Source organism: Phyllostomus hastatus, unplaced genomic scaffold, assembly GCF_019186645.2.
Source record: "Phyllostomus hastatus isolate PE091 unplaced genomic scaffold, TTU_PhHast_1.1 phas_contig_17, whole genome shotgun sequence".
Taxonomy (NCBI): domain Eukaryota; kingdom Metazoa; phylum Chordata; class Mammalia; order Chiroptera; family Phyllostomidae; genus Phyllostomus; species Phyllostomus hastatus.
In genome coordinates this window covers 38,461,582-38,483,882 of record NW_025333664.1, presented here as the reverse complement: position 1 = coordinate 38,483,882, position 22,301 = coordinate 38,461,582, and the positions used below count along the sequence as shown (strand labels likewise).

Sequence of the window (22,301 nt, the reverse complement as noted above, 5' to 3'; positions counted from 1 at the left end):
GGGGTACAGCTTTTTCCTAGACAGAAGTATTGGTAGAAGCCATTGTTCCTTTGATGAGTCCTCTCCTCACAGAACAGTCAGGCTAGCACCATATCTGTGACTTCATAGATCTGGCTCACACCATTCTTTCTACCCTGATAATTCCCAGAGGCCCAGTCATACCCAACTTTCAGGCCCACCAGAGCTGTATCCACTGACTTTTCCATATGAATGACTTGTCTTTCCTCATGCTTCAGATTTTCCTAGTCTCTCAAACATGCAGCATCCAGCCTCCAGAAGCCCTGTACCTCTCACTAAGTGGCCCCAGGCCTGGCACTAGCAGCAGCCAGCCTTGGATCTCAGCTTGGCCTCACCTGGGCACCTCCAAGCCCAGCTCAGCTAGCAGCCATCTGCAGATCACTTTGTAGCTTATGCTTGGTGGCCCCGGACAGAACACAGGCAGTGACTGACTTTTGACATGTCAACAGCAATCAAGGCTCAACTACAAGATGCAGGTATAAACAACCCACAAGGTGGGCACACCTGAGGACCCAGCTAGGGTGATAAGGGAGGCTGTGCCACTAGACCCTACAGTATACCTACTATATTAGGCCACTCTACCAAGCCTGGGAGACATAGCCTAATGCAGAGAAACAAACACAGGGAGGCTGCCAAAATGAGGACACAAGAAACATGGACCAAATGAAAGAACAAAACAAAACTCCAGAAAAAGAACTAAACAAAATGGAGACAAGCAAGCTACTAAATGCAGAGTTCAAAACACTGATGATAAGGATGCTCATTGAACTTAGGCCCTCAACACCATGAAAAAGAGTCAGTCAGAAATGAAGAACACACTAATTGAAATAAAGAAAATTTACAGGGAATCAACAGTACATTACATGAAGTAGAGAGTGAATCAGAAATTCAGAATATAAGGAAGGAACAAACACCCATTCAGAACAGAAAGAAGAAAAACAGTAAAAAACCACCCCCCAAAACCAAGGATGGTGTAAGGAGCCACTGGGGTGTCTTCAAGCATACCAGCCTTTGCATCATTGGAGTGTCAGAAGGAGAACATAGAGAGCAAGAAATTGAAAACTGAGCAACTTCTGGCCAAGATGGAGGATTAGGTAGACACACTGTGTCTCCTCGCACAACCAAAAGAAAGACAAAGACAAATTTAAACAAAAACTAACCAGAACTGCCAGATTCTGCATTTTGGATATCCTGGTCTAAAAGATAAATAATACCTGAAACTTGTCATGTTAGTTTTTGTTCATTTGTTTGCATTATGATGGTGCTGCCTTCAGGATTTTATATCCGGTTCTTCCACAGACTCCTAGCTAGTGGTTCCCTAAATCTAAAGGTTATTAGAGGAACTTCTGACCAAGATGAAGGCATAGGCAGACATACTGTTCCTCCTAGGACAAGTAAAAGAAGGAAAACAACAAATTTAAAACAAAAAAACAAGCAGAACTGCCAGAAAATCAAACTGTATAGAAGTCCGACCACCAAGGAGTTAAAGAAGAAACATTCATCCAGACTGGTAGGAGGAGCAGAGATGGGCAGCTGAGTGTAGAGGACTCACAGCCAGGTGGCAGCTGGAGGAGTGGGGTGGGCGAGTCTGTGGCTATCAGACTGAGTGGTCCCACATTTGTGTGTTGATAAACCAGGAGGTACAACTGTGGAACAAGACAGACTGCACAACCCAGGACCTCTGTGCAGGGAAATAAAGCCTCAAAACCTCTGACTGAAAAAACCTGTGAAGTTTGAGGCAGAGGGAGAAACTTCCAGCCTCACAGGAGAGTTCATTGGAGAGACCCACAGAGTCCTAGAACATACACAAACCTACCTACTTTGGAATCAGCACCAGAAGGGCCTAATTTGCTTGTGGGTAGCAGCAGCAGTGACTAAAAGCTGACAGAGCTGAAAAGCTGCATTGTTCCCTCTCAGATCCCTCCCCCACTTACAGCACCACAACACAGCAATGTGGGTTGGCCTGACCTGGCAAATACCTAAGGCTCTGCCACTTACTACATAATGGGTACACCAAGACAAAAAATGGCCCAAATGGAAGAACAGATCAAAGCTCCAGAAAAAATACAACTAAGTGAGTAAGAGATAGCCTACCTATGAGATGCACAGTTCAAAACACTGGTAATCAGGATGCTCACAGAATTGGTTGAGTATGGCAGCAAAGTGGAGGAAAAAGTGAAGGACGCTTTTGAAAAGACAGAATCATGGATTCAAAGAATGTTTGAACGGTTGCCAAATGGGAGGGTGTTAGGGGGAGTGGATGAAGAAGTGAAGGAATTAAATAGTACTAATATGTAGTTACAGAATAGCTACAGGGATATAAAATACAATATAGGAATGGAGTAGCCAAAGAACCAACACATGATCCATGGATATAAACAATGGTGTGGGGATTGCCTGAGAGAATGGGGGGTGTGAGTGGAGGGGGAAAGGGTAAAAATTGGGACAACTGTAATAGCATAATCAATAAAATATAATTTTAAAGAAGAATGGAAAAATAATGACAGAAAAGTTTCCTAATTTGGTGAAGGAAATAGGCATACAAATCCAGGAAGTTCAGAGAATCCCAACCAAATGAACTTAAAGAGGCTCACACCAAGTCACATCATAATTCAAATGCCAAAGGTTAAAGACAAAGAGAAAATCTTAAAAGTAGCAAGAGTAAAGCTGTTAGTTACTTCCAATTGAGCCACCATAAAACTGTCAGCTTGTTTCTCAAAAGAAACTTTGAAGGCTAGAAGGAATTTGCAGGAAATACTTAAAATGATGAAAACAAAGAACCTACAACCAAGATTACTCTTCCCAGCAAAGCTATCATTTTGTATCAAAGGATAGATAAAGAGCTTCCCACACTAGAAAAAGCTAAAGGAGATCATCACCACCAAACCAGTGTTATATGAAATATCAAGTGGTCTTTTTGAAGAAGAATATAAAACATATGAACAATAAAATGGCAATAAATCCATATCTATCAACAATTGATTCTAAAAATAAAATAAACAAGCAAGAGAAAAACAGAATCATAGATACAGGGAATATTTTGACAGTTGCTGGATGGAGAGTGGTCAGATTAATTGGCCAAAAAGGTGAAGGGTTTAGAAGTACAAATTGGTTGTTACAGAATAGTCATGGGATGTAAAGTACAGCATAGGGAATACAGTAGCCAAAGAACATATATGCATGACCCTGTGGATATGGACACTGTGTGGATAGCCTGAGGGTGTGGGGGCAGGCTGCATGGAGGGTGCAAAGGAAGATAAATTGGGACAACTATAATAGCATAAACACAAAAAAAATTTGAAAAGTTTTAGCCAAGTATAGATTATAATTGATATTATCCTACCAATAAGTTTGTAGTTTGTTAGAAAACATAGTTGGCTTACTAAAAATCAATGTGCTCACAAAAATGTATTCATCTTTTATGTACTTGATACTTCAGGCTTTTTTAATAAAAGGATCTGTGAAATGACCATAAATGTGAAAAATCAGAATTTTAAAAGGTAGTCACTAAGATGGAGGCATAGGTAAATGTGCCTTGCCTCCTCGCAAAACTACAGCAAAAAAATACAGCTAGACTATGAAACAAATGTAACACAGAATTGTTTGAAAATCAAGCTGTATGGAAGTCCAACAACCAGGGATTTTAAAGAAGCTACATTCATCCGGATGGGTAGGAGGGGTTGGGATACAGAGAGGCGTGCGAAGGTAGAGAGGTGCGGAGAGGTGAGTAGACATGGAGGGGCATGAAGAAGCACAGAGATGAGAATTCACGGTCCCACATCCATGTGTGGTGGATAAATATCTGGACAGATATCTCAGGAGTGAGGGATCCCAGACCCACACCCAATGACCCAGACCAAGGTATCAGTGCCAGGAAGATAAATCCCTATAACTTCTGGCTGTCAAGACCAGTAGTGTTTGGGGCAGTGGCAGAAACTGCATGAATCTCAAGAGATTCCTCTTAAAGGGCCTGCAATGGACTTAGGACTCATCCCCCTGGGATTCAGCACCAGGGCAACAGCTGGAAGGGTACCAGTGGCATACAGGGAGGAAGTGAAATGACTGGCAACAGGGAAAGTACTGAAAGACAGCTTTCTCCAGGGAAAAACTCCAGAGGCCAGACAGCAGCATTGTCCCCTCTCGGGGCCCTTCCACACATGCAGCAACAGAGGGTTAACAGGGGTTTCCCTGCTCTGACAATTACCTAAGGATCTTCCCCACACAACTTAACAGGTACACTTTCTACAATAAACCATGCTAAAAAGACAGGGAGTCAAAGCAGCTCTACCTTATACACAGAAACAAACACAAGGAGGCTGCCAAAAGGAGAAGACAAAGAAATATGGCCAGCCCAAATGAAAGAACAGAACAAAACTCCAGAAAAAGAACTAAATGAAATGGAGATAAACAATCTGTCAGATGCACAGTTCAAAACACTATTTATCAGGATGCTCCAGGAACTCATTGGGTATGTCAACAGCATAAAAATTACCCAGGCAGAAATGAAGTTTGCATTAATTGAAATAAAGAAAAATCTACAGGGAACTAATAATGGAGGGGATGAAGCCAAGAATCTAATCAATGATTTAGAATACAAGGAAGGAAAAAGCATTCAATAAGAACAGCAGGAAGGAAAAAGAATTCAAAGAAACAAGAATAGACTTAGGAACTTCTGGGACATCTTTAAATGTACCTACATCCAAATCATATGATAGGGGTGCCAGAGAAAGAGGAAGAAGAAGAAATTGAAAATTTATTTGAAAAAATAATGAAAGAAAACTTCCCTAATTTGGTTAAAGAAGTAGACATAAAAGTCCAGGAAGCAGCCCTGGCTGGCATAGCTCAGTGGATTGAGCGTGGGCTGCAAATCAGGCATCGCAGGTTCAATTCCCACTAAGGGCACATGCCTAGGTTGCAGGCCATGGCCCCCAGCAACCGCATATTGATGTTTCTCTCTCTCTCACTCTCTCTTTCTCCCTCCCTTCCCTCTCTAAAAATAAATAAATAAAATCTTTACAAATTAAACTAAAAAAAATAAAATATTTATAAAAATATTAGAAGTCCAGGAAGCACAGATAGTCCCAAACAAGTTGGACTAAAGAGGACTACACCAAGACACACCATAATTAAAATGCCAATGTTTATAAAGAGTGAATCTTAAAAGCAGAAGAAAAAGCAGAGTTACCTGTAGAGAAATTCCCATAAGACTGTCAGCTGATTTCCCAAAAGAAACTTGGCAGGCTAAAAGGTATTGGGAAAAAGTATTCAAAGTGATGAAAAATAAGGACCTATAATCTAGATTACTCTATCTAGAAAAGCTATCATTTAGAATGAAGATCAGATAACATGCTTCACAGACAAGACAAAACTAAAGGAATTCATCATCACCAGGCCATTACTACGTGAAATGCTAAAGGGAATTTCCTATGAAAAAGATCAAAATGATTAACATTAAAATGGCAATAAATCCACAGCTAGAAATATAAATAACTATATAAATAAAAGTGAAAAGGTAGTCACTAAGAAAAAAGATAGTAAGAAAAAGTGGCTAATTCAGTGAATTGAAAGTCTAGAGTTTTAAAACTAAGTTATGACTTCAAGCAAGGGGGTCCATTAAATGGACATGTCATAGAACTTAATTTAATTTACTTCCATGATGTCTTTAAAACGCCTGGAAGAAGATAACACAACAAATAAAATAACAAACAGCTCCCGGTAGTTTGAAATGGCTCTTTTAAAATAATTTCTTTTTGAAATTTCTTATTTTTTCAGACTATTGTTATCACACAATCTTACCTTATGATTTTTAAAACATTTTATTTATTTATTTATTTATTTAATTTTTGTACTCTATTTAAATTATTTTATTGTTCAATTACAGTTGTCTGCATTTTCTCCCTCCCCCTCCCCCCACCCCCTCCAAACCCACCTCCCTTCCTTGCTTCCACCCTCCCCCTTGGTTTTGTCCATGTGTCCTTTATGGTAGTTTCTGAAAACCCTTCTCCCCATTGTCCCCTTCCCCTACTTTCTGGCTATTATTAGATTGCTCTTAATTTTAATGACTCTGGTTATATTTTGTTTACTTTTTTATTTTGTTGATTATGTTCCAGTTAAAGGTGAGATCATATGGTATTTGTCCCTCACTGCCTGGCTTATTTCACTTAGCATAGTGCTCACCAGTTCCATCCATGCTGTCACAAAGAGTAGGAGCTCCTTCTTTCTCTCTGCTGTGTAGAATTCCACTGTTTAAATGTACCATCGTTTTTTGATCCACTCATTTACTGATGGGTACTTAGGTTGCTTCCAGCACCTAGCTACTGTAAATTGTGCTGCTATGAACATTGTGGTGCATAGGATCTTTTGGATTGGTGTTTCAGTATTCTTAGGGTATAATCCCAGCACTGGTATTGCTAGGTCAAAAGGCAGTTCCATTTTTAGTTTTCTGAGGAAATTCCGTACTGTTTTCCACAGTGGCTGCACCAGTCTGCATTCCCACCAACAGTGCACTAGGGTTCCCTTTTCTCTGCATCCTCTCCCACACTAGTTTGCTGATTTGTTTATGATGGCCATTCTGACTGGTGTGAGGTGCTTTCTCATTGTGGCTTTAATTTGCATCTCTCTTATGGCTAGTGATGCTGAGTATCTTTTCATGTGTTTCTGGGCGCTCTATAGGTCCTCCTTGGAGAAGTGTTCAAGCCTTTTTTCCATTTTTTAATTGTTTTTTTTTCTTCCTGGAATGGAGTTGTGTTCATTCCTTATATATTTTGGAGATCAAACCCTTGTCCGAGGTATCGTTGGCAAATATGTTTTCCCAAGTAGTTGGTTCTCTTTTCATTTTAGTGCTGTTTTCTTTAGCCATGCAGAAGATTTTTAGTTTGATGAGGTCCCATTTGTTTAGTTTTTCCTTTATGTCCCTTGCTTTAGGGGACATATCCATAAAGATATTGCTGTGTGGGATGTCTGAGATTTTCCTGCCAATGTTTTTCTCTGGGACTTTTATTGTGTCATGACTTATATTTAAGTCTTTTCTCCACCTTGAATTTATTTTTGTATATGGTGTAAGTTGGTGCTCGAGTTTCATTTTTTTACATGTAGCTCCCAAAACCATTTGTTGAAGAGGCTATTTTTGCTCCATTTTATGTTGCTTCCCCTTTGTCAAATATTTAATTGGCCATAGACACTTGGGTTGATTTCTGGGCTCTCTGTTCTATTCCATTGGTTCTCTGTGCCTGTTTTTATGCCAGTACCAGGTTGTTTTGATTACAATGGCCTTGTAATACAGTTTGAAACCAGGTATTGTGATCCCTCCTGCTTTGTTCATCTTTCTCAAAATTGCTACAGCTATTTGGAGTCATTTATGGTTCCATATAAATTTCTGAAACATTTGTTCTATATCTGTGAAATATGTCATGGGTACTTTAATAGGGATTGCTTTGAATCTGTAAATTGCTTTGGGTAGTATGGCCATTTTGATGATGTTAATTTTTCCAATCCATAAGCATAGTACATGCTTCCATTTGTTTGTGTCTTCCTTAATTTCTTCATTCAGTGTTATATAGTTTTCTGAGTACAGGTGTTTTACCTCCTTGGTTAGGTTTATTCCTAGGTACTTTATTTTTCTTTTTGCTGTATCAAATGCGATTTTTCCCCCTGATTTCTGTTTCTGATGTTTCATTGTTGGTGTACAAAAATGCCTTTGATTTCTGAGTATTGACTTCGTATCTGGCTGTTTTGCCAAATTAACTCATTAGGTCGAGCAGTTTTTTGGTGGAGTCTATAGGATTTTCTATGTACGCTATCATGTCATCTGCAAACAATGACAATTTTGTTTCCTCCTTCCAATTTGGATTCCTTTTATTTCCTTTTCTTATATGATTGCTGTAGCTAGGACTTCCAGTAGTATGTTGAACAGGGGTGGGGAAAGCAGGCATCCTTGTCTTTTTCCTGATCTTAGTGGGAAAGCTCTTAAGTTTTTGGCCATTGAATATGATGTTGGCTGTAAGTCTCCCATATATGGCCTTTATTATGTTGAGGAATGCTCCCTCTATTCCCACTTTGCTGAGAATTTTTATCATAAATGGGTGCTGTACCTTATCAAATCCTTTTTCTGCATCTGTTGATATGATCATGTGATTTTTGTCATTTGTTTTGTTTATATGGTGTATTATGTTTATTGATTTGAAAATATTGTACCATCCTTGCATCCATAGGATGAATACCACTTGATCATGGTGAATCATCTTTTTAATGTATTGCTTGATATGGTTTGCCAATATTTTGTTGAGGATTTTAGCATCTGTATTCATCAGCAATATTGGCCTGAAGTTTTCTTTCTTTACTATGTCCTTATCTGGTTTTGGGATTAGGATGATACTGGCTTCAGAAAAAGAGTTTTGGAGTCTTCTGTCATTATGGATTTTTTGGAATAGTCTGTGAAGGATAGGGGTTAGCTCTTCCTTAAATGCTTTGTAGAATTCTCCTGTGAAACCATCTGGACCCGGACTTTTGTGTATTGGAAGGTTTTTGATTACCGCTTCAATGTCATCTGCTGTTATTGGTCTGTTCAGGCTTTCTGCCACTTCTGTATTGAGTTTTGGAAGATTATATTTTTCTAGAAATTTGTCCATTTCACCTAGGTTTTCAAATTTCTTGGCATACAGATCTTCATAGTAATTTCTTACTATCCTTTGTATTTCTGTGGTATCAGTTGTAATCTCTCCTCTTTCATTTCTGATTTTGTTTATTTGGGTCCTCTCTTTTTTAAAGGCTTGTCGATTTTGTTTATCTTTTCAAAGAACAAGCTCCTGGATTCATTGATCCTTAGAATTGTGCTTTTAGTCTCTATGTCATTTAATTCTGCTCTGATCTTGGTTATTTTCTTCATTACCCTTGCTCTGGGTTGTCTTTGTTGTTCTTCCTTGAGTTCTTGTAGATGTAGGGTTAGGTTGTTTGAGATGTTTCTCTTTTTTAGGTAGGCCTGTATTGCTATGAACGTCCCTCTCAGAACTGCCTTTGCTTTGTCTCTTAAGTTTTTCATTGTTATGAGTTCATTTTTGTTTGTTTCCAGAAACTTTCTGATTTCTTCCCTAATCTCACTCTTGACCCATTGATTGTTTAATAGCATGCTCTTCAATCTCCATGAGTTTGAGTGTTTGGGTTTTTTGTCCTTGAGGTTGGTTTCTACTTTCCATCCTTGTGGTTGGAGAAAATGCTTGATATGATTTCAATTTTCTTGAATTTGTTGAGGCTTGTTTTGTGTCCTATCATGTGTTCTATCTTTTAAAATGTTCCATGCGCATTTGAAAAGAATGTGTATTTTGCTTCTTTGTGATGAAAAGCTCTATATATATTAGTTAAGTTCATTTCATCTAGGGCATTGTTCAATGCCACAGTACTTTTGTTGATATTTTGTTTGGAAGATCTGTCCATTTTTTACAATGGGGTGTTAAAATCTCCTACTATAATTCTGTTGCTGTCAATATCTAACTTGAAGTCCTCCCAGATTTTCTCTATGTATTTGGGTGCTCCTATGTTGGGTGCATATATATTTACTATGTTTATGTCTTCTTGATGGATTCTTCCCTTGAGTATTATGAAGTGACCTTCTGGGTCTCTTTTTATGGCTCCTTTTTTGAAGTCTTTTTTGTCTGGTCTATTGCTACCCTAGCTTTTTTTTTTTTTTCTTTCCATTTTCTTGGAATATTTGTTTCCAGCCCGTCACTGTCAGCCTGTGTAGGTCTTTTGTTCTGAGGTGGGTCTCTTGAAGGCAGCATATGTGTGGGTCACGTTTTCTTATTCATTCAGCTATTCTATGTCTTTGGATTGGAGCATTACATCCATTTATGTTTAAGGTTGTTATTGATAGGTACTTATTCTTTACCATTTTTTCGTACCTGTGTTCCTCTCTCTTTTACTGTTTTTCTTGCTTTTCTTAAAGCAGACCCTTTAGCATCTCCTGCAGAGCTTGTTTGGAGGAGGTATATTCCTTGAGGCTTCTTTTGCCCTGGAAGCTCCTTATTTATCCTTCCATTTTAATTGAGAGCCTTTCTAGATAAAGTAGTCTTGATTGAAGTCCTCTGGTTTTTATTTCTTGGACTATATCTTGCCTTTCCCTTCTGGCTTGAAGTGTTTCCATTGAGAAGTCAGCTGCTAGTCATATCGGGGCTACCTTATATGTTACTTCCAATTTGTCCCTTGCTGCCTTTAAGATTCTCTCTTTATCTTGGAATTTTGCCATTTTAATTATGATGTGTCTTGAAGTGGGCCTCTTTGGGTTCCTCTTGATTGGGACTCTCTGTGTTTCCTGGATTTGTGTGACTTTTTCTCTCATCAAATTAGAGAAGCTTTCCATCATTACTTTTTCAAACAGGTTTTTTATCCATTGCTCTTCTCCTTCTGATATCCCGATTATATGGATATCATTATGTTTCACATTGTCCTCCATTTCCCTTAACCCCTCTTCATTCTTTCTGAGCATCTTTTCCTTTTCTTGATCTTCCTGGGTATTTTTTTCTACATTGTCCTCCAGCTCGCTGATCTGATCCTCTGCTTCATCAAGCCTGCTTTTGATTCATTCTACTGTGTTCTTCAGTTTAGAAATAATATTCTTCATTTCCCTTTGGCCCTTGTTGATAGTTTCTATTTCCTTTTTCATGTTGATGTAGTTTGCAGTGAGTTCATTGTAGTTTCCCTGTAGTTTTTGGTAATTCTCTGTGAGCTTACTGAGCTTCCTTATAACCATTGCTTTGAACTCAATATCTGATCATTGACTTGCCTGTATTTCATTTAGCATTCTTTCTGAGACTTGTTCTTTCCTTTCATTTGGGGATTGTTTCTTTGTCTGCCCATTGTTTGTGAGACTCTTCTTGTTAACCTCCGCTTCTTAAAATTATCTGTTCTGACTCCCTCGGTTTATGGTATGAACTTCTGTGGTAGAATACCTGTGAGATACAGTGGTGCCATCTCCTTGATCTCCCCAGCTCACTGGTCTTAGGCTGTTGTTTATGTTGGCTTTCTGTATGTCTTTGGGTTTTGATTGTTGTTGGGTCTTTCTTTGGTGTGTCCTTCCCACCAGCTGGTTAACTGAGGGTCACTCAGTTCACCACCTTTTGTATTCTGTTGTGATTATGTTGAAGCTGGTTCTTCCATGTGCACAAGGTTTTGAGGATTCTCTATTGCTCTTGTTCACTTGTTTGTTCTGAGTAATTTCTCCACTATTTAGTTGTATTTCCAGATAGGTCCTGGGTTGAGTTAGTGTCGCTTCCACTTCCTCCTTCACCTTCTTCTGTTGTTATCTGTTGGTGGATCCTTTGCTGGTGAGTTTCCTCTTCCAGCAGGTATCCTGGTGTTCACAGCTTCCACCTACTCATCTGGTTTTTCAATATCCTTTACAATTTTTGGTCTCCTATCTTCATATATGCTGGGGTACTGTTGGCTGTTCTCTCTGTTCCTCAGTAGATCAGCTTGGTGTTTCACCCATGTGCCGGGGGAAGTGGACTCTGCTCCCACCTATCTTGCCACCATCTTGGTTCTCTCTTATTTATTTATTTTTAGAGAGAAGGGAAGTGAAGGAGAAAGATTGATGTGTGGTTTCCTCTTTGTACTCCCTACTGGGGACCTGGCCTGTAACCTAGGCATGTGCCCTGACTGGGAATTGAACTGGTGAGCCTTTGGTTGTCATTGCCAGTGCTCATCCACTGAGCCACACCAGCCAGGGCTTTTCTTTAGTTTTTAAAACATGGTTTCCTTTCATTCTTCAAATATTTTTCTATTTTAAAGACTTTGCGTGTTTTTTCCCTCATATGTGAGCCTCATAGAAACATTTCTCTCTCTTTTTTGTGTGTGTGTGTGTCTCATAGATTTGTAAAAGCTTTTGGATACTTCAGGTAATAATTGTAGGTGAAAACATTGTAGGTAAAAGATAATAATTTTTGGTAAAATATTGTAAGTGAAAATATTGTAATTATTCCAGATTCTGACTTTTTTTCCTAGTGGCATCATTTTGCTTTGTTTTTTTACTTGCATTAATCTTTTCATGTCTGTCCTTCTTCCAAAATCCAATCATTGATATCAGCCTCTATCATGCTGATAAAAGCATGATAGAGGAGGATGGGTGTGACTCCAAGCAAGAACCATGTAGACTTGTAGTGTTCTTATTAGAAGTTCAGTACTTTTCAGTTTGTTGTTTGTCTTTGATTGATGTTCTGAGCCTGAAATAGTTGTTTTTGACAGTTTTACCAACTTTATAATTGCTTTTTTGGACAGAGGATTTGTGGAAAAATATTTTTGTTTGTTTTTATGTTTCTGTTTTCTACAATAAACATGGTTTTACTCTTTATTTGCAAGAATAAGAATAATGGTAATTATTAAATTTTTTTACAAAAAGCAAATTAAACCTCACAATCTAAGATATACTTATATCTTTAGTTTTTGCATTCAAAGACAAACTTGACCTCTTTCTTTGTACAGATGGGTTTCTGTGCAGAATGTAGAAGCATGGTGCCCATGAACACTCCCATCTGTGTGGTTTGTGAGGCCCCTCTTGCTCTGCAGCTGCAACTACAGGCCAGCCTCTGCTTGAAGGTAATGATATGCAATTTTGTAAAAACATGAATAAAATATATAGAAGGTAATGTTTGAACAATTAAATGTCCTTCTTCAGCTGATAGAATTGGCTAACAATTCATAAGCCAAGATCTGGGAAAAGAATCAACTCTAATTTTTGGAAAGGCATGCTGCCCAAAAGTTTAACTTATCAATGGGTTCTGTAACATTAAGAGGAATACATAGAAATGTGTTCCCTGAACATGGATTTAGAGGACAAATTGTACTACACCTAACTTAGACAATTTTTTTACTTCATATATTTAAACTTGAACATTGCAATAAATGTTAACTTTTAATCTTGTTCAACTGGCTTCATGCTTTTGTTTGCCTTATTTTCACAGTTATTTGCTAAGAGGAACATGTATTTCTTATTCTCTGTTTTCAAGGAAAAAGTAATCTGCTGCACCTGTGGCACAGGAACTCCTGCCCACCTGAAATACTGTGTCACCTGTGAGAGGGCATTGCCTTCATCACAAGAGGTAGGTTGACTGCATGTGCCAGTCTTATATTTAGTGACTACTAAATATATAGTATTAACAATAATGAATGAATATAATCTGCAGAGCAGGGAAGAAGTGGGAGGAGGGAGAGAGACCAAGAAAAAAAAACCCTCTCATGGTAAACTGAGAGCAGCTTTTCTATATATGGAGAGGATTTTATATGTTTACCCATACAAAATTGTTTTCAAAGTCTTCACATCAAGAAGATTCAATAAAATTCATGATTTCTTACAATTTTGTTCAGTAATTTTTCATAGAAGGCTGGCAACAGCCAGTGGGTAATAGACTCATTCACGTTTCATTTACAGCAAATGTGTCTTTATTGGCTGTGCCATGCTATTTTTTTTACTTTCTAAAATTTATTTTTTTCTTGTTTTACAAGTACAGTTGTCCCCATTTTCACCCCACCATGCCCCCTGAACCTCCCATCCCCACCTCCCAACCTCTAACCTAACCCCTTTGGCTTTGTCCATGCATCCTTTATACATGTTCCTTGATAGCCCTTTCCCTATTATCCCCCATTATTCCCTCCCACCTCCTCTCTGGTTACTATCAGCTTGTTCTTTATTTCAGTGTCTATGGTTGTATTTTGCTTACCTGCTTGTTTTGTTCATTAGGTTCCACTTATAGGTGAGATCATATGGTATTTGTCCCTCACCACCTAGCTTATTTCATTTAGCATAATGCTCTCCAGTTCCATCCATGCTGTCACAAAGGGTAGGAGCTCCTTTCTTTCTGCTGCGTAACATTCCATTGTGTAAATGTACCATAGTTTTTTGATCCATTCATTTACTGATGGGTACTTAGGTTGCTTCCAGCACTTAGCTACTGTAAATTGTGCTGCTATAAACATTGTAGTGCACAGGTTCTTTTGAATTGTTGTTTCAGGATTCTTAGGGTATAATCCCAGCACTGGTATTGCTAGGTCAAAAGGCAGTTCTATTTTTAGTTTTCTGAGGAAATTCCATACTGTTTTCCACAGTAGCTGCACCAGTCTGCATTCCCACCAGCACTGTACTAGGGTTCCCTTTTCTCTGCATCCTCTCCCACACTTGTGTGCTGATTTGTTTATGATGGCCATTCTGACTGGTGTGAAGTGGTGTGGCTTTAATTTGCATCTCTCTTATGGCTAGTGATACTGAGCACCCTTTCATATGTCTTTGGGCCCTCTATATGTCCTCCTTGGAGAAGTGTCTGTTTAGGTTTTTTGCCCAGTTTTCAATTTGATTATTTGTCTTCCTGGTGTGGAGTCCTGTGAGTTCTTTATATATTTTGGAGATCAGACCTTTGTCTAAAGTATCATTGGCAAATATGTTTTCATATACACTTGGTTCCCTTTTCATTTTAGTGCTGTTTTCTTTAGCAGTGCAGAAGCTTTTTATTTTGATGAAGTCCTATTTGTTTATTCTTTCCTTTATGTCCTTTGCTCTAGGGGACATATTGGTCAAAATCTTGCTGCATGGACTATCTAAGATTTTCCTGCCTATGTTCTCCTCTAGGACTTTTATGGTGTCAAGACTTATATTTAAATCTTTTCTCCACCTTGAATTTGTTTTTATGTATGGTATAACTTGGTGATTGAGTTTCATTTTTTTGCATTAGCTGTCCAGATCTTCAAACACCATGTGTTAAAGAGGCTATTTTTGCTCCCTTTTATGCTTCTTCTCCCTTCGTCAAATTTTTTAAAAATATATTTTATCAATTATGCTATTACAGTTGTCCCATTTTCCCCCCTTCACTCCCCTCCACCCTGCACACCCTCTCCCACCCACATTCCCTTCCTTTAGTTCATGTCCGTGTGTTATAATTGTAAGTTCTTTAACTTCTACATTTCCCATATTGTTTTTACACTCCCACTGTCTGTTTTATACCTACCATCTATGCTACTTATTCTCTGTACCTTTTCCCCCTCTCTTCTCCTCCCACTCCCCTGTCGATAACCCTCTATGTGATCTCCATTTCTGTGGTTTTGTTCCTGTTCTAGTTGTTTGCTTAGTTTGCTTTTGTTTTTGTTTTAGGTGTGGTTGTTAATAATTGTGACTTTGCTGTCATTTTACTGTACTTGTTTTTTATCTTCTTTTTCTTAGATAAATTTCTTTAACATTTCAAGTAATAAGGGCTTGGTGATGATGAACTCCTTTAACTTGGCCTTATCTGAGAAGAACTTTATCTGCTCTTTCAACCTAAATGAAAGCTTTGCTGGATAGAGCACTCTTGTATGTAGGTCCTTGCCTTTCCTGACTTGGAATGCTTCTTTCCAGCCTCTTCTTGCCTGCAAGATCTCTTTTGAGAAATCAGCTGACAATCTGATGGGAACTCCTTTGTAGGTAACTGTCTGCTTATCTCTTGCTGCTTCTAGGATTCTCTCCTTAATTTTAATATTAGATAATGTAATTATGATGTGCCTTGGTGTGTTCCTCCTGGAGCCCAGCTTCTTTGGGACTCTCTGAGCTTCCCAGACTTCCTGGAAGTCTATTTCCTTTGCCAGAATGGGAAGTTCTCCTTTATTATTTGTTCAAATAACTTTTCCACTTGTTGCTCTTCCTCTTCTCCTTCTGGCATCCCTATAATTTGAATGTTGGAATATTTAAAGATGTCCTGGAGGTTCCTAAGCCTCTCCTCATTTTTTTGAATTCTTGTTTCTTCATTGGGTTCTGGTTGGATGTTTCTTTCTTCCTTCTGTTCCACTCCGTTGATTTGAGTCCAAGTTTTCTTCCCATCACTATTGGTTCCCTGTACATTTTCCTTTGTTTCACTTATTGCAGCCTTCATGTTTTGCATCTGATTTGGGACCAAATTCAACCAATTCTGTGAGCATCCGATCACCAGTGTTTTGAACTGTGCATCTGATAGGTTGGCTACCTCTTTATCACTTAGTTGTATTTTTTCTGGAGCTTTGATCTGTTCTTTCATTTGGGCCATTTTTTTCTTTTTGTCTTGACATGCCTGTTATGTTGTGAGAGATGGAGCCTTAGGTATTCACCCAGGCAGGGCAACCCATCTCCCGGTGTTGTGATGCTATATGTGGGGCAGGGGTCCCCGAGAGGGAACAATGGCACTTGCTCTTCTATCTGCTGGATTTCAGTCACTTCCCTTGCTTCCCCCAAGCAAATTGGACCCTTCTGGTGCTGATTCCTGTGTGGGTGTGTTTGTGTACATTCTCAGACCCTGTGGGTCTCTCTAGTGAATTTTTCTGAGGCTGGGAGTCTTTCCGGGCACCTCAACTCCCACAGGTGTTTTCACTTGATATTTTTAAGCTTTATTTCCCCATGCTAGAACCCTGGAATGCATGTTCTGGTTCACTCCCCAGTTGTTTCTCCCATTTTATCTGTGTGTGAATGTGGGAATGCTACATTCTGCAAGCCACCTTGCATGCCAAGCCCCTCCACAATCCACCACCTTGCTGGGTCCACCCAGTGTCACCTCGTGTGCCCAGGGTCCGCCAGCTGCTGTGTTGTTTTTTTTAATGCCACGACCCATCTCCGCCTGGCTGCTCGACTCCTACCCTCCTACAGGTCTGGATAAATGTGTCTACTTTAACTCCTTGGTTGTTGGACTTCTATACAGTTCAGTTTTCTGTCAGTACTGGTTGTTATTTTGTTTCTAAATTTTTGTTGTCCTTATTTTAGTTGTGTGAGGAGGCACAGTGTGTCTACCAATGCCTCCATCTTGACCAGAAATCCTCCCCGTTGTCAAATATTAATTGACCATAGAGACTTGGGTTTATTTCTGGGCTCCCTGTTCTCTTCCATTGGTCTATGTGTCTGTTCTTATGCCAGCACCATACTGTTTTGATTCTAGTGGCCTTGTAATATGGTTTGATGTCAGATATTGTGATCCCTCCTACTCTGTTCTTCTTTCTTAAAATTGCTGAGGCTATTTGAGGTCATTTATGTTCCGCATAAATCTTTGAAATATTTGTTCTATATATGTGAATTATGTCATTGGTATTTTAATAGAGATTGCATTGATTCTATGAATTGCTTTGTGATATATGTGTAATTTTGATGATGCTAATTCTCCTATCCCAGAACATGGTATATGCTTCCATTTATTTGTTCCTTAATTAATTTCTTCAGTGTTCTGTAGTGTTCTGAGTACAGGTCTTTTACCTTCTTGGTAAGGTTTTTTTTTAAAATTTAATTTTATTTATTATTAGAGAGAGGGGGAAGGAGGAAGAAAAACAAGGAGAGAAACATCACTGTGTAGTTCCCTCTTGCCCACTCCCTACCAAGGACCTGGCCCACAACCCACTCATGTGCCCTGACTGGGAATCAATCTGGTGACCTTTTAGTTCACAGGCCAGCACTCAATCCACTAAGTCACACCGGCCAGGGCTACCTCCTTGGTAAGGCATATTCATAGGTAATTTATTATTATTTTTTTGTTTTTTTGAAAAATATATTTTATTGATTATGTGTTGGGAACTGCCCTGCCTGGTTTCAGAAACTGTAACCTCTTGTGGCTAAGGCTCAGTAAAAAGATCTTGGAACCATAAGCCACTTAGGAGACAAAGCTTATCTTCCTTGTAGGGATACTACCTCTGCCCACTTTCACCTCACCCTGCTTGGCCCCAGGGCGGATGACTGGTTAGCCAATGACAGGTAAGATTCCTCAAAGGAGGGATGACCTAAGACAGGGAAGGTCACATAGGGGCCCTCAGAGAAAGACTTGAGGGGCTATACAAAAAGAGGTTGATGGACCCTTACCCCTCAGTTTTGACATAACCTGAGTCCTCATTCCGTCTGCCAGAAGTCTCCTAATCTCTTGGCTGCCCTACTCCCCCTCCCTGACTTAAGCATGAAGCAATTCCTTAAGCCTGAAACAATGCTGGAGGTGGGTGTGGTCCTGTTCTGGAAAGGGCGGGTTCCCTGGGGCAGTCAGGCCTAAGAAAGAATACGTAAATCCTATGAAACCTACTTTGCTAATACCCTCAGTTTAAATGATAAGGGTCTGAGCATGAAGTGAGTTTGTTCCCCAAAGTTTTATGGCCCTTTAGCTATCTGACCCTGACTCAGAATAAACCCCTAGAGTTCTTGGAATGTTATCTATTTGATCATTACTGCCTGACAATGATTGATGAGCTTTTCTTATATACCCTATATTCCTATGCAAATTAAACCCAATAAAAGCCTGCCCAGGCAAGGGTTGGTCCCTGGCCCTCTCTTTTACTGAGAGAGAAGCTATGTCATCTCTTTTTCTCCACAGGATTTCTGTAGTACTTGTGAATTTGTCTCATTTCATCCATAACACTGCAGACACTGTGGGCCAGTGCCCGCATCAATTATGCTGTTACAGTTGTCCAATTTCCTACCCCCTTATTTCTCTCTGCCCCACACCTCCCCTCCCACCTGCATTCCCCACACTGAGTTCATGTCCATGGTCATATATATAAGTTCTTTGGCTTCTACATTTCCTATACTATTCTTTCCTATACTATTCTTAACCTCCCTCTGTCTATTTTGTACCTACCATTTATGCTTCTTATTATATGTACCTTTTCCCACATTCACCCCCTTCCCTGCTGATAATCCTCCATGCCATTTCCACTTCTGTGAGTCTGTTCCTGTTTTGGTTGCTTGTTTATTTTCATTTAGTTTTATTTTTTTTTAGGTTCAGTTGTTGATAGTTGTGAGTTTGTTGTCCTTTTACTGTTTGTATTTTTTATTTATTTTTAATTAGATAAGTCCCTTTAACTTTTCATATATAGGACTTGGTGGTGATGAACTCCTTTAACTTGACCTTATCTGGGAAGCACCTTCCATTGTAAATGATAGCTTTGCTGGATAGAGCACTCTTGGATATAGGTCCTTGCCTTTCATGACTTTGAATATTTTTTTCCAGCCCCTTCTTGCCTGCAAAGTTTCTTTTGAGAAATTGGCTGATAGTTTAATGGGAACTCCTTTGTAGGTAACTGTCTTCTTTTCTCTTGCTGCTTTTAATATTCTCTCCTTAATTTTAATCTTGGATAACTTAATTATGATGTGTCTTGGTGTGTGCTTCCTTGGGTCCAACTTCTTGGGTACTCTCTGGGCTTCTTAGACTTCCTGGAAGTCTATTTCCTTTGCTAGATTGGGGAAGTTGTCCATTATTTTTTCAAATAAGTTTTCAATTTCTTGCTCTTCCTTTTCTCCTTCCGGCACCCCTATGATTCAGATGTTGGAACGTTTAAAACGTTCCTAAACCTCTCCTCATTTTTTTTGAATTCTCATTTCTTCATTGTGTTCTGCTTGGATGTCTTTCTTTCTTCTGGTCCAAACCATTGATTTGAGTCCTAGTTTCCTTCACTGCACTGTTGGTTCCCTGTATATTTTCCTTTATTTCACTTTTCACAGACTTCACTTTTTCCTCTATTTTGTGACCATACTCAACCATTTCTGTGAGCATCCTGATTACCAGTGTTTTGAACTGTGCATATGATAGGTTGGCTATCTCTTCATTGCTTGGTTGTATTTTTTCTAGATCTTTGATCTCTTCTTTCATTTGGGCCTTTTTTTTTTTTTTAATCTCGGCGTGTTTGTTACATAGTATGTAGTGGAGCCTTAGGTATTTGCCAGGTCAGGGCAATCCACATTGCTTTATTGTGGTACTGTATGTGCAGGGGGTGGGTCCAAGAGGGAAAAATGCCACTTGCTCGGCTCTTGGCCAGCTTTCAGTCACTTCCTCCACTATCCACAAGCAAACTGAGCCCTTCTGGTGGTGATTCCCAAGTGGGAGTCTTTGTGTACATTCTAGGACCCTTTGGGTCTCTCCAACAAACTCTCCTGTGAGGCTGGGCATTTCTCCTACTGCATCAGCCCTCACAGATTTTTTTAGTTGGAGGTTTTGAGACTTTATTTCCCCTCACTGGATAACTGGGTTGCGCAGTCTATCTCACTCCCCAGTTGTTCATCCAGGCTTATCTGATGCAAATGTGGGGCCACCTGCTCTGACAGCCGCCTCCTCACCCACTCTGGTCCTCCAGCAGCCACTTTGTTGTGAGTCCTCTCTGCCCTGGCTGCCTGTCTCTGCCCCTTGTACTAGCCTGGATGAATGTTTCTTCTTCAGCTCCTCAATTGGTGGACTTTCATACAGTTCAATTTTCTGGCAGTTTTGGTAGTGATTTTTTTTTTATTCGTTGTCCTTCTTTTCCTTGTGCAAGGAGGCACAGTGTATTTTACTACACCTCCATCTTGGCTGTAAATTCTCTTTATTTTTCTTGTTGCTATAGCAAATGGGATTTTCCCCTTATTCCTGTTTCTGATATTTCATTATTGGTTTACAAAAAAATGCCATTGATTTCTAAATATTGACTTTGTATCATGTTTTGCAAAATTTCCTTATTAGGTTGAGTAGTTTTATGGTGGTGTATATAGGGTTTTATGTATACTATCATGTTATCTGCAAACAATGACAGTTTTACTTCCTTCTTTCCAACTTAAATATCTTTTATTGATTTTTCTTGTCTGATCACTGCAGCTTGAACTTCCAATGCTATGTTAAATAGAAGTAGTGAAAACAAACACCGTTGTCTTGTTCCTGATCTTAGTGGGAAAGCTTTTAGTTTTCACCCTTGATTATAATGTTGACTGTGGAGCCCCTTCCCCCCTTTTTAATGATTTTATCATTTATTTTTAGAGAGGGGAATGGACGAAGAAAGAGAAGGAGCTAAACATCAATGTGTGGATGCCTCTTTCATGGTCCGTACTGGGGGTCTGGCCTGCAACCCAAGCATGTGCCCTAGAATGGGAATCAAACTGGTGACCCTTTGGTTCTCAGACTGGCACTCAGTCTGATCCATACCAGCCAGGGCCATATGGCCTTTATTATGTTGAGTTGTTTTCCCTCTGCTCCTGCTTTGCTGAGTGTTTTTATCATAATTGAGTGCTGTACTTATTCAAATGCTTTTTCCACAGCTACTGATATGATCATGTGATTTTTATCTTTCCTTTCATTTATGTGATGTATTATGTTTATTGATCTGCAAATATTGTACCACACTTGCATCCCTGGGTTGAACCCCACTTAATCATGGTGTATGATCTTTTTAATGTATTTCTGCATTTGGGTTGCCAATATTTTACTGAGGATTTTAGTATCTATGTTCATCAGTGGTATTGGCCTGTAGTTTTCGTTTTTTGTGTGTGTCTTTATCCGGTTTATGGCCTCATAAAAAGAATTTGGAAGACTTCCTTTTTGGATTTTTTTGGAATAGTTTGAGAAAGATAGGGGTTAGTTCTTCCTTAAATATTTTGTAAAATTCCCCTCTGAAACCATGCAGTCTAGGGCTCTTGTGTGCCAGGAGGTTTTTGATTACTGTTTCAGTTTCACTAGCTGTTATCAATCTGTTCAGGCTTTCTGTTTCTTCTTCATTCAGTTTTGGAAGATTATATGTTTCTAGAAATTTGTCCATTTCATCCAGGTTTTCAGATTTCTTGGAATACAGTTCTTCATAGTAATTTCTTACAATCCTTTTTTTTTCTGTGGTATTGGTTGTAATCTCTTTAATTTCTGATTGTGGTTATTTGGGTCCTCTCTCTTTTTTCTTGATGAATCTTCTTAAAGGCTTGTATATTTTGTTTATCTTTTCAAAGAACCAGCTTCTGGATTCATTGATCCTCAGAACTGTGCTTTTAGTGTCTATGTCATTTAATATCTGATCTTGGTTATTTCCTTCCTTCTCCTTGCTCTGAGTTGTTTTTGTTATCGTCCTTCGAGTTTTTGTAGATGTAGTTTAGGTGGTTTATTTGAAATGTTTCTATCTTTTTTAGGTAGGCCTGTATCACTATGACCTTCCCTCTTAGGACTGCCTTTGCTGTGTCCCTTTGCTAAGTTTTGAACTGTGTGAATTCATTTTCATTTGTTTCCAGAAATTTTCTGATTTCTTCCTCAATCTCACTTTTGACCCATTCATTGTTTAATAGCATGCTATTCAATCTCCATGAATTTTAGTGTTTTTGAGTTTTTTCCTTGAGGTTAGTTTCTAGTTTTAGTCCCTTGTAGTCTGAGAAAATGCTTGATATGATTTCAGTTTTCTTGAATTTGTTGAGGCATGTTTTGTGTTCTATCATGTGGTCTATCTTTGAAAATATTCCATGTGCATTTGAAAGGAATGTGTATTTAGCTTCTTTGGGATGAAAGGTTCTATATATATCAGTTAAGTCCATTTCATCTGGGGCGTTGTTCAATGCCACAATG

General features: G+C 39.0%; 1 protein-coding gene across 1 annotated transcript in view; it reads left to right on the top strand.

Annotated features, from left to right (window-relative positions):
• DZANK1 (double zinc ribbon and ankyrin repeat domains 1) overlaps positions 1–22,301 on the top strand; it is a 118,769-nt gene that overhangs the window by 52,533 nt on the left and 43,935 nt on the right. The window contains exons 8-9 of the mRNA XM_045832945.1: positions 12,487–12,600; positions 13,011–13,103. Of these exons, the coding sequence (XP_045688901.1) occupies positions 12,487–12,600; positions 13,011–13,103 (207 nt within the window). The remainder of the gene's footprint in view (positions 1–12,486; positions 12,601–13,010; positions 13,104–22,301) is intronic.